Below are 12,974 nucleotides of genomic sequence, written 5' to 3' on the forward strand. Positions count from 1 at the left end.
AGTTCTCAGAGGCACAATGGGTTAAAACCTTTGTGCCGACAGAACTTGCTGACCAACAGGTCGGTGGTTCAAATCCGGGGAGAGCTAGTGAGCTCCCCCTGTCAGCTCCAGCTCACAATGTGGGGACATGAGAGAAGACTCCCACAAGAATGGTAAAACATCAAATATCTGGGCATCCCCTGGGCAATGTCCTTGCAGATGGCCAATTCTCTCACAACAGAAGCAACTTAAAGTTTCTCAAGTCACTCCTGACATGAAAAAAACCCAAGTCCTGAGTGAAGAGATTTTTCAGAGTACTGTAAGTGGCTGTACGATTCTTTTTCAGTCAATTATATTAGAGTTGGTCTGCACAAGTCCAAAACCTCAGGCTCACCCTGAATAGATTGCTGTCTGTCTTCATGACACATATCAACTTCTGGTAAGTACAGCAGTGTTTTTTTTTAAAACCAACTTGACTGAAAACCTTGGCATATCCCAAAGCATGGGGTCAGTCTAAACCAGGCATGGACAAACTTCGGCCGTCCAGGTGTTTTGGACTTCAACTTCCTAACAGCCAGTAGGTTGTTGTGGGAGTTCAAGTCCAAAACACCTGGAGGGTCGAAAGTTTCCCATTCCTGGTCTAAACAGCAGTATCAGGTCTAATTCAGACTGATCCACTGTCCATAGTTGACACTAGTGCCCTTACCTTTTCCCTGCACACACCAGTGCAGGGGGAAAAGATGGATCATTCCTATGTTGCCACCAGAATGGGACATTCATGAAGGAAGAAGACGAGAAGCAAGCGGACTCTAGATTTGGTACATACCTGATAAATCCTGGTCTGGTCAAGATTTACACTGGACTACACTGGTCAGTAGAAATGCATCCTTAGATATGGTTGAACATTGTAAACTGTTTTGGTCCTGTTTACCTTTAAAAGGTTTGACTGAATGAGCAGCATTTCATCCACCTTTTTCCATTGTTTCAATTTCATTAGTAGTTTTTGTTGCCATGGATCTTGTTTAGCTTTAATCTGCAAACACAAAGGACAGACATGTAAAAGAAAATGGCACATGCATATATGAACATTACTCAAGATAATGCAGTTGTACCGGATAACCCCATTGAATAAAAGTATTGCAATGGCTTCTTGTGCAGCTGCCTAACCCACAAAAGTCTGGATGTCAGCCTTGCACCAGCTCCTTGAATAACTAGTACAAAGGACCTTATGCATGTGGAACTGAAACACACAAGAATGCCATGGAAAGTACATTCCTGACCCCAATCCAGCAACGGTGGTCAGTGGCAACCAATAGTGGGGGAACTAGTGGCCCTCCTGGTGAAGACTACAACTCCAATCAGCCCCAGGCAACATAGACAATAGTGAAAAATGAAAAATAATGAGAACTGCAACCCAACAACATTTGAATGTCAACAAGATACCCATCCTTAGTGAAGATTATCAGTCTTCTGCTGGTAGATTGTTGTGTGTTCAAAAAGGAGTTATGCGGGGAGATAGGACAGGAAACCTTGCAGCCTGTAGATTTCAAATGCAAGTGTACTTGAATACTTTGCAAAAAAAATGACTAGGTGGGCATTTTCCCATCTTCCCACTATACAGCTGATTGGTATTGTCTTATTGTTTCTCTGTGCCTTCCAGTCTTCAGCTTAAGATGAAGAACTCAATCATTTGTCACTGAAATTTGGGAAGTGGGAAGTCTATTGACAGTTTCCTAAAGTGTGATCACAGAAATGCATCAACACACCAGACTCTGTTGTTTTTACCTTTTTAAAAGGAATCCAGTTGGCTCTCTTTTTCAATGCCATTTTAGGATTCATACCCCAGCTCTCCAGTCCTGGATTTGCAGCATCATAAACAGGAAAAGTTCTCATGGTCTGTTGCTCACTGAAAATGCTTCTAAACTTTTGCAAGACCTAAGTGCCTCAAAAAAAAAGCTCATCAGATTACAGAAATCAGAACACACATGCCCACTGGACACTGGAAGTGTTAATCCATGTTTATATAAGAGTTTCTGAAACAGAATCTATTTATTTCATGTAGCATCATTACTGTGAAGGCAGAAAATGCTATTTACACTTATAATTTCTACTTAGCAGACAATTGTTGATTTAAAACTAATATTAATTGTACTTGAAGCCTGAATCTAATTTAAATCAAGGGTGGGGGAGTAATTGTGCAACTCTCCATATGTTGTCAGATTGTACTTCTATCAGCAAGAGCCATATGGAGTTACAGATCAACAACATCTAGAGGGACACACTTTGTCCACCCTTGAACTAAATTAATGGGTGTTGATTTATCACTCAGCTATACTTTCACTGGGGAAAAAAACAATAATTAGAACTAGCAATTGGATTTAGATCAAAACTCTTAGATTGTCCTTACCAAAAGAGAAGTTTGTTAATATTTATTGATGTTGAAGTACTTGACAGTTTTGGACTGATTTGCAGTGACAGTAAGTCAAAACAGCATGTAGAAGACAAAACAGTCAGTCAATCATATAAAGCAAGTTCGTATCCTATCAAAAGATTTCTTTCTCTAGAGATATTTATTACTGCTCTTACTATACAACTAGAAACAAAAATATTACTGCTTGGGATTGGTAGTGAACGAAGTACTTGTCTTTGGTATAGTATGCAAGTATGCAAGATGGGAATCTGATCATATGCTAAGTGTTAGAAAACGGAGAGTCAATTCAGGCCTTACAGGTAGCACTGAACACGATTCACAAACACTATTGCATTTTGTTGGCATAAATAATATGAAATTTAAATTACCATGGAAAGAAGTTCCATCTCACTAGCAGAATGCCTGAGGTCTTCTACATCATAGCTGATACCAAACTGAGAAAGCAAAAGTCTGAGTTGGGGCTTCAGGTCTTCAATTTCTGCATTGTGTTGGGGAAGTGCAGAGGCAGCTTCCTTTGATGAGTGTCCTGGAAGAGGGCAGAATCATGCAAACACCACAAGAATAATTACACACGGTGAAGCCATAGGAGGCATAAGTTCCTGAAACATGTTTTTAAAAACAGCTATGGGTGCTTTGGGCATCAGACATCTGTTCAAGGACAGTCCCACTACCAGGCAGAGTAAAACACCTTCCCATTCCATGGCATCTCAAACCATTCCAAGTCTGCGAGAGGACAAACTTGTGTGTGATGGACGTACTATCCTGAGCTAAGCTTGAAGCATCTGGCATGCATTGCCTCCTTTACACTGATAAAATGAAATACAACTGCCACTCCAGTTTGTTTCTCTTCATGGAATTGGGGTCACTTTGGAGAGGGTTTTGCAGGTAGTGAACTAGGAAGTGCAAACACAGCTTTCACTAAAGACCATAGAATCATAAACTTGGAAGAGACCACAAGCGCCATCTAGTCCAACGCCCTGCCATGGAGAAAGACCCAATTAAAGAACTCTGGAAAAATAGTTATTCAATCTCTGTTTACAAAAATTGTTGAGCAGCTCACACAGTAAAAAAAAAAAAGTACAGTACTGTCAATTTTTTTATCGTGTCAGAAGCAAGCAAGTTGCTTTTGGTGTAAGAGAGTCAGCCGTTTACAGAGATGTTGCTCAGGAGATGCCCAGATGTGTTACCATCCTGTGGGAGGCTTCTCTCAAGTCTCTGCATGGGAAACTGGGGCTGACAGATGGGAGCTCACTAGAAAGTATTCTAGTAAAAGGAAGAGCTGAGAGTACTTTCTAATGTTTAGGTGGAATCTTTTTTCTTGTAATTTGAATCCATTTGTTCATGTTCTCTGCAGCATCAGAAAACATGCAGACTCTATCATATACATAACTTCCCTCAGATATTTAAAGGGTTATTATATTACACCTCTGCCTTTTCCCCTCCAAGCTAAACGTAAGGCTTGGTTTCCCAACCTTTGGTTTACAGATCTCCATATTTATAAAAAGCAATACATGTCAAGCGAGCCCCTGATGGCACAGCGGATTAAACTGCTGAGCTGCTGAACTTGCTGACTGAAAGGTCGGTGGTTCAAATCCAGGGAGCAGGGTGAGCTCCTGCTGTTAGCCCCAGCAACCTGTGGCAACCTGTGCTGGATGGGGTTGCACTCCTCCTGAAACCACAGGTCCGCAGTTTGGGGGTCCTCCTGGATTCAGCGTTGACGCTTGAAGCACAGGTGTCGGTAGTGGCCGGGAGGGCCTTTGCACAACTCAAACTTGTGCACCAACTGCGACCATACCTCGTGCAGTCTGACTTGATCACGGTGGTCCATGCCTTAGTTACCTCTAGACTGGACTACTGTAATGCGCTCTACGTGGGGCTTCCCTTGAAGACGGCCCGGAAATTACAATTGGTCCAACGCTCGGCTGCCAGATTAATAACGGGGGCAAGTTACAGGGAGAGATCCACTCCCTTGTTTAAGGAGCTCCACTGGCTGCCGTTCATCTTCCGGTCCCAATTCAAGGTGCAGACCATCATCTATAAAGCCCTAAACGGTTTGGGACCCACCTACCTCCGTGACCGTATCTCCCTCCATAAACCTGCCCGATCTTTACGATCATCCGGGGAGGCCCTTTTATCACCACTGTCTATATCCCAGGCCCGCCTTGTGAGTACAAGGGAGAGGGCCTTTTCTGCTGCGGCCCCCCGACTATGGAACTCACTGCCTACTGAAATCAGGCAAGCTCCCACTTTGTTAGCTTTTAGGAAAGACCTGAAAACATGGCTCTTTCGCTGTGCTTTCGGTGAGTAATTTCTGTTATATATTTCTGTGTTCATCCCCCCCGAACATCTATCCTCTAAACTGCCCCACTTTCATATGTCCCTGTCCACATTGGAGTACCCCTCTGTCCCTCTCACTCCATCTTTGTGTTCATGCGGCCTGCTCTTGTTTTACTGTTTCTTGATTCCTTGATGTGGTGTTTATTATTATCTATTGTATTACTTTTAATTATGCTATGACATGCTGTTTTTATATTTTATTATACTGTATTGCTCTGGGCATGGCCCCATGTTAGCCGCCCCGAGTCCCCGCTGGGGAGATGGCGGCGGGGTATAAATAAAGTATTATTATTATTATTATTATTATTATTATTATTATTATTATTATTATTATTATTCTGCCAACCTAGCAGTTTGAAACCATGCACATGTGAGTAGATCAATAGGTACCACTCCGACAGGAGGGTAACAGCGCTCCATGTAGTCATACCGGCCACATGACCTTGGGGGTGTCTACGGACAACGCCGGCTCCTCGGCTTAGAAATGGAGATGGGCACCAACCCCCAGAGCTGGACATGACTAAATTTAATGTCAGGGGAAAACTTTTACCTTTACCTTTATGTCAAAACAGCAGAAGAGGAATAATTTTCCACAACGGTTAATAGGACAGCATCCTACAAGCACATGTAGGCAGCACTTTATCTTGGGGCTTTAAGGAAGCCATCCAAAACACCAAACTTTAGCCGCCATCACTGTACCCTGTCCTTGACCTGGCACTCCTCACCCTCCCACCTGATGGTGTGCTGGACCTTTTTCCCCCCACATAAACTTCTGCAGAGAGGCTTTTTCAAGTTACACTTCAAAACCCTTATATATACTATATAATTAACTGTCACAAATGTCCTTTTGCACAACCCTTTATTGACACACTAAGAATTTTAATCACTATGCAACAACTTGCTAAAGTTCAATAAAGCTCATGAGGGTTTGTAGAGTTATATGTAATCTAATTTATTACCTTATTACTTGGCAGTAATGGGCCATCTGTGTTCCTATCTTACACTTTGCTCTATCATTGCCTTTAATGTTTTACTTAATCATTTTTCCTGTTTAATCAATCCAGCTTAGATCTATATAGCAGATGAAGATAGACTTTATTTAATATCTTTAAAACAAATGGTTCTGGATAACGTGTTACTGAAAGCAAACAGCAAAGCAACAAATCATCTTGATTAGCTCTCTGTCCCCATAAAAACCCATTTTCCCTGCAAAGTTAATAGCCAGATGCAGACAGAGTAGTCTACATATTCCCCTACAGCTACTATCCTGAAATGACCTTAGCTTCTTTTCAAGGAAGAGAGAGAGTTCCTGCACTAAAAGTCACCAAAAGTCAAATTAGTTGTAATATCACACAGACACAAACTGCACAGCACCCACCATTTAGCCAAAGGGAGGAGAGGAGATAAGTGGGGCAAACCCACTTTCCCCAGAACCAGTACTGCAGTTTTGTACAATAGAGATTTCCAAAAAGTTACCTTTTGGACTACACAGCCCAGAATCCCCAAGGTAGCATGAGACGTGGGGTGTTGATTGGACAATTCTAGGAGTGGCAATCCAAAAGGTATTTTTCCAAGCTCTGCTTAGAGTAGAAATTGTAACTAGAAAAATACAAAGACCTTGCACAACAATTACAGAGTTATTGTGATGAAAATGACCGCCTGGCACAAAAGAATACTCTCTAAATGGCCTGGACCTCCACTGACACCATTTTTTTTTACTTGAATGGCCATTGAGGGTGGTGAGGATTGTAGTTCAATGCAGCTGGAGTGCATCCAGGTGAGTAAGGCATGTAAATTAAATTATTTCTTACCATGTGGCACAGATGTGCAAGGCCTGACAAAGAGCTGAATATTGGACGATAAGAATTCCGTTTTGTTGAAAGTCTTGAAAGCATCCTCCTCATTCCAGGATTGTTGTCTGTCAACAGACACTTCTGTCCTGTGAGAGACAGGCAGGTACTGGAGTGCCTACAAGATATGAACACAGATATGTCACAGGCATTGCTTGTCTTGAAAGCACAGAAAGGATCAAAGAACAAGTACCAAGTGCCACTGAGGAACCGAGCAAGCCTAACTCTTATGTTCCCCACCCCCAATCCATGAAAAAAACCTATGGCAACTGTAGTACAGTGCTATCCCCATATCAATGGGGCCAATATCTGGTTTAATTTATTTATGTTCATCAACATATGTCCTTTCTAAGCATTTTGTAGTTCTCCCAGGGCAACTGTATGGCATTATTCGTGTTGTATTCTAGAACTACATCTCTCTGACCATAAGACACTACACCTAGTGAATATATCAGCAAGCAGTTTATTGAAGAATATATATAAAAGCCAAGCAATAAAAAGGATTAAAAGGTAAAGTCTCAAAAGGTTTCTTCAAAATATCAGCAATAGTCCACCACTTCCAGGGTGCAGGAATAAATCACAAGGTATAAGGTTGTAAAATCCAAAAACACAAGGCACGAACTTGGTAAACTGGAGCCAGGAAAGAATACACTTGGATTCAAAGAGCAAAACTTGGCATGACAGGAACCATGAATCATAACCCATATAGGAAACTTAAAGCATGAACAGGAATGACTGACTTGAAGTACCAACATTGACCCGAATGAAGTAACAGACTTTTCCCTTTGCCTTAAAAAACCTCCTCCCCTGAGAAAAATACATTTCTTTCACTTTCTCAGCAGATAATTTTTCTGCTCTTTTTTTCTCTAAGACAAACTGCTGACAAAGAAGCTGGGAATTCTCTGTTTACAAAAGTCTTGCCTCCTATCTGCCAGCTCATTACCCTCTGCAGCTGCATCTGTATCTCAAGAATCTCCCTCAAAAAAGCGGCCCCTTTCAAAAATTTGGCCTTGTGACTCTATTCTCTGTTCTGAAGAAGCCTCTGGCTCTAAGGCAAGGTCAAGACCATCAACCCCATTGCAATCAGACACAGGCCCAGGCCCAGAAACCTCATTGATGTCAGGCACTAACATAGGTAACACAGGTTGATCTACAACAGTTTGGGCAGAAATCCTTCATTGCAATAGTTTGCTATTATCTGGGATTTCTTATATCCATGTGATGTCCAATAACATATCTCTCATGAAAATAGAGGTTATACTAATGGGAATGGATGGGGATTTCAGGCCTTCTTTCAAAATTTCAAATCATGGGGATTCACATTCTGCATGTTTTGGAGTTTTGACATTTATAGGAGAAGCTTTGGCTTTGCTACTTCCAGAAAATATTGACAACTCTTTATTTTCATGAAACAAGTTAAGAATATCACTGCTTGTTTCCTACAGAAGGTTCTGATGATGCCACATGTGGGTGAGGTGATATAGAGGTATATCTGGAGCCGTGAGGTCATTATCTGTTTTGTAGCTGGTAACATTACTCTGACTGAATTATTTGTAATTAAACCCCCACACACAGCAATATCAGAAAGGAGGCAGGAGAGTGTCGCACCGCAGAATAGTTCACCTTGCTATGGACACCAAGTCACACACAGAAGGAAGTCTTTTGTAGTTTTATTGAGCAAAAGCAAATATATATAAATCAAAGCAGGCATATCTAAGTTTCCAAAGTTGCTGTAAAAGAGTCAATAAAAATCCAATAGTTTGTAAGCCAAACCAGAGCCAATGAATCCAATAGTCCATAGGCAAAACAGTAAACAATAAATCCAAAAGAACATAGACCCAAAGATGATAAAGATCCAGGAACAGGAGACTTCTCTAAGGCAGGAAGCAGGAACATCCACTCAGATGAAGCGAGAATTTGCTTTGACAAAAATCTGTCTCAAAACACAGTTTTAAAAGTAACCCAAGAATGCATTTCTCTTTCCTTCAGAGGCCCTCTCACTTCCCAGCCAACCTTACACTCCAACAAGGCTGAGACATTCCTTTTTATAACAAACAATCAGCCCTAGATAATGATGGTGCCCCTTCAAGGTCGGGTACCTCGTTATCTCACCTGAACTGGGGCTTGAGACATCTCCGGCTCATTAATTCCCATGGGAATGTCATCCTGGCTGTTATCTATGGCCGGCTGAGTCAAGAGTTCATTCTGCTCAAGCTGCATTTCTCAAGCCTCTGAATCAGCCTGCATAATTCCCATCCCCATGCCATCATCCTGAAATTCATCTTGCATCCCATCATCTGGCTCTTGTATCTGAAACCCAGAATCCCCTTCTTCATCCTCACTCTCGCTCTGCAGGCTATGCTGTTGCTGAGTCACAACAGAGAGAAGATTTTCCCCTGCACAGCCACCTTTTATGGGCCAGATGATGATAGATGGGGAAATCAGTTTTCTTTGGATGTCTCTGGCTCCCTACGAAAATTGGGCTTTCCACATTTTACTTGGGCCAGAGATCCAGATTCACTCACGCTCCTGCTTTTCTATTTCAAGAAGGGGAAGAAGGACTAAAGTTCACTGTTCTTCTTCCTCTTCCTTTCTCCACCCCCTGCCTTTTCCCCAGGAACTATCCAAGATGCTGAAATTGTTTGGAACACATAGTTCAGAATCCCAGAAAGCTTCTTTAAAGTGCAGCCTAACATTCAAATCTTATTTTGCGCTCCTTGGACATGGGAGCCACCTGTTTCTGATCTGTCTGCTATACTGCAAATAGGGAGAACTGCCTTCCCATGAACCCACTTAACATCTGAGATTTACAGCTTTCTTAGTAAGAGCTTGACAAACCTGAGAAAAGGCCCAATAAATATTGCTGATGAAAGCAAAAAAATTGTCCATTTCCTAGGTGGCCATGATTTCAGCTTACACATGTTATGTTAAGAGTTTCCGTCTTCTGTTTCACAATCTGTACCCATCATCTTACCCGGAGGTAGTTGTGAACGGCCTTAAGTGAGTGCAGGTGGCATATTAGCCATTGTGTGTAAATGGTCAGGTCTTCTTGGGTCACTAAATTGGTAGGATTTTCCTTTCCCGTCAGGAAGTTCTCCCTGGCACTTGACAGCCTCTGAGCTCTTTGAACAGCATCACTGTACTCTTGCATGATGTGAGCCACTTGTTTCTAGGGAGAGAGCAGGAGCGAGAAAGGAGAGGCGTTGTTTTCCCAGAAAAATGAATTAATAAGCTAGAACACGAAGGCAATACAGTTTAGCCTTCCTCTCCAAATGAGAGGATCTGAAGAGTAGGAGTTGACATTCATGGGGACAATTAAATTATAAAACTAAAATCTGAGCTTTTAAGAAATTATTTTGAGAGAGCTTCATCTTTAAAAAAATCTTTGGAGACATCATGAGTTTTTATAGCATGGGTGGCTAAGCACTATAAAACACAGCTACCAACAATATGTATAATTTACATCTGTTGTTTCAGTGCCTTCCCTGGTGATTCTGAGGCCCCTTCTACACCGCCATATAATCCAGATAATCAAAGCAGATAATTGACATTATATGCTTTGAACTGGATTATATGAGCCTACACTGCTATATATGACAATCCAAAGCAGACCATCTGGATTTTATATTGCAGTGTGGAAAGGGCCTCAATGTTAGAGATCAGTTACTATTGGAAATCCCATAACCTATTGGAAATAACTACACCATAACCTTATTGAAAAGGTAAAAATGATGTCACATCCGTTTGGCAAATGTGAATCTCCATTAACATGTGGAGACCACCTTTTGAAAACCACTAGTCAAGAAAAGTGTGACCTTGTTAGAAGTCAAGTATTTGAACAAGTGATATTCATAAACATTTATGTAATGGTACCCAGTTAACTCAGCTGTTAAACTGAAGAATCATGTCTTTAAACTTCAAAGAATAAAGACATGCCACTACAAAAATATATTTTGTTAGTAGAGAATGGTTGTTTCTTTGCAGTTGCAGTTTTATTTATTTATTTATTTCCATCATTTCTACCCCGCCCTTCTCACCCGAGGGGACTCAGGGCGGCTTACAAAACTGGCAATTAATGCCGATACACCATAATACAATAAATATAACATTAAAACAATTAAAACAGTTATCATATACAATATAAAAAGTTTAAAACAGTGCAAGGTGCTTATGCCATTCGTCCACCAGACCTTGTACAAGAACCTTATTCCAGACCAAGTCGAAGCCTGTGGAAACTTACTCTTTGTACGCTTGCGCGCATAGCCAGGTCTTCAGTTTCTTTCTGAACCCCAGAAGGGATGGAGCCTGCCGGATGTCACTGGGGAAGGAGTGCCACAGCTGAGGAGCCACCACTGAGAAGGCCCTGTCTCTCGTCCCCACCAGACGCACTTGTGAGGCGAGTGGGATCAAGAGCAGGGCTTCCCCAGATGATCTTAAAGTTCTCATAAGCTTGTAAGGGGAGATACGTTCGGACAGGTAAGTTGGACCAGAACCATTTAGGGCTTTGTAGGCCAGAACCAGCACTTTGAATTGGGCTCGGTAGCATATCGCCAACCAGTGGAGCTGGCTTAACAGGGAAGTAGTACGCTTCCTATATGCCGCCGTGGTTATTAATCTGGCTGCCGCCCGTTGTACTAATTGAAGCTTCTGGGGCATCTTCAAAGGCAGCCCCACGTAGAGCGCATTGCAGTAATCCAGGTGGGATGTAACCAGAGCATGGACCACCGTGGCCAAGTCAGACTTCCCAAGGTACGGGCGCAGCTGGTGCACAAGTCTTAGTTGTGCAAATGCTCCCCTTGCCACCACTGAAACCTGTGGCTCCAGGCTCAGCGATGAGTCCAGGAGAACCCCCAGACTGCGAACCTGTGTCTTCAGGGGGAGTGCGACCCCTTCCAACAAACCCCTTCCTATACCCTGTTCGGCCTTACGACTGACCAGGAGGACCTCTGTCTTGTCTGGATTCAATTTCAATTTGTTGGCCCTCATCCAGTCCGACACAGCGGCCAGACACTGGTTCAGGACCTGAACAGCCTCCTTAGTGACAGAAGGGAAGGAGTGACAGAGCTGGACATCATCTGCGTACAGATGATACCGCACCCTGAAACTCTGGATGATCTCTCTCATTGGCTTCATGTAGATGTTAAATAGCATGGGGGACAGTATTGACCCCTGCGGGACTGCACAAGACAATGGTTGTGGGGCCAAGTAGGCGTCCCCCAATGACACCATCTGGGAACAACCCTCCAGGAAGGACTGAAGCCACTGCAAAACATTGCCTCCAAGACCCATCCCAGCAAGGCTTCCAGAAGGATACCGTGATCGACGGTATAGAAGGCCACTGAGAGGTCCAGCAGAACCAGCAGGGACACACTCCCCCTGTCCAGTTCCCGGCATAGATCATCTACTAAGGCGACCAAGGCTGTCTCGGTACCATGTCCCGGCCTGAAGCCAGACTGTGCCGGATCTAGAAAATCAATGTCAACCAAGAATGCCTGCAGTTGCACGGCCACCACACGTTCCACGACCTTGCCCAAAAAGGGGAGATTGGAAATAGGCCGATAGCTGTCCAATTGAGTGAGGTCCAGTGATGGCTTCTTCAACAGCGGTTTGATCACAGCCAATTTAAGGCTCGCTGGAAGTATGCCTTCCCAAAGGGAGGCATTCACCACCACCACTCACTCAGCCAATCCCCCTCTGGCTTCTCTCACCAGCCAGGATGGGCAGGGGTCTAGGATGCATGTGGTAGCCCTTGCCTCTCCAAGCACCTTGTCCACATCCTCGAGCTCAACCAATTGAAAAGAATCCATTAAAATGGGACAAGCAGGTGCTCGTGTTACATCCTCGGAGACTGCCGTTAATATGGTGTCAAAACCGGAGCGGATCAGAGCGACTTTGTCTACGAAGAACCGAGCAAATGCTTCACAGCAGGCTGCCGAGCTGTCAGGGATCCCATCTTGAGGGATGGGATTTAACAAATCTCTGACAACTCGAAAGAGCTTCGCTGGACGGTTCTTTGAGGACGCAATATTAGCTGCAAAGAAAACATTCTTTGCAGCATCTATTGCTGCGGTATATGTCCTTAGATAAGAACACAGCCGTGTTTGGTCTGATTCGTTCTGCTTCAAATGCCACACGCACTCTAGTTCCCTCTTCTTTCGCTTCATCGCTGCCAACTCCTCGGTGAACCAAGGAGATGGTTTAGCTCGTACTTGAGAGGGAACGTTCCGGAGAGATCATGTCTATTGCCCTGGCCACCTCCCCATTCCAGAGAGAGACCAGAGCATTGACAGGATCATCAACCGAGGCGGTGGGAAACTCCCCAAGAGCCGTCAGGAATCCATCTGGATCCATAAGCCTCCTGGGGCAGACCATTTTAA

General features: G+C 43.3%; 1 protein-coding gene across 6 annotated transcripts in view; it reads right to left on the reverse strand.

Moving 5' to 3' along the window:
• ccdc162 (coiled-coil domain containing 162) overlaps nucleotides 1-12,974 on the reverse strand; it is a 91,593-nt gene that overhangs the window by 62,303 nt on the left and 16,316 nt on the right. For all 6 annotated transcript variants that reach the window (XM_062969013.1, XM_062969011.1, XM_062969014.1 and 3 more), the window contains exons 6-10: nucleotides 9,572-9,766; nucleotides 6,559-6,715; nucleotides 2,779-2,936; nucleotides 1,765-1,914; nucleotides 911-1,012 (exon numbers count right to left, since the gene is read on the reverse strand). In XM_062969013.1, coding sequence (XP_062825083.1) covers nucleotides 911-1,012; nucleotides 1,765-1,914; nucleotides 2,779-2,936; nucleotides 6,559-6,715; nucleotides 9,572-9,766 — 762 coding nt within the window. The remainder of the gene's footprint in view (nucleotides 1-910; nucleotides 1,013-1,764; nucleotides 1,915-2,778; nucleotides 2,937-6,558; nucleotides 6,716-9,571; nucleotides 9,767-12,974) is intronic.

This window comes from Anolis carolinensis, chromosome 1 (assembly GCF_035594765.1).
Source record: "Anolis carolinensis isolate JA03-04 chromosome 1, rAnoCar3.1.pri, whole genome shotgun sequence".
NCBI lineage: Eukaryota > Metazoa > Chordata > Lepidosauria > Squamata > Dactyloidae > Anolis > Anolis carolinensis.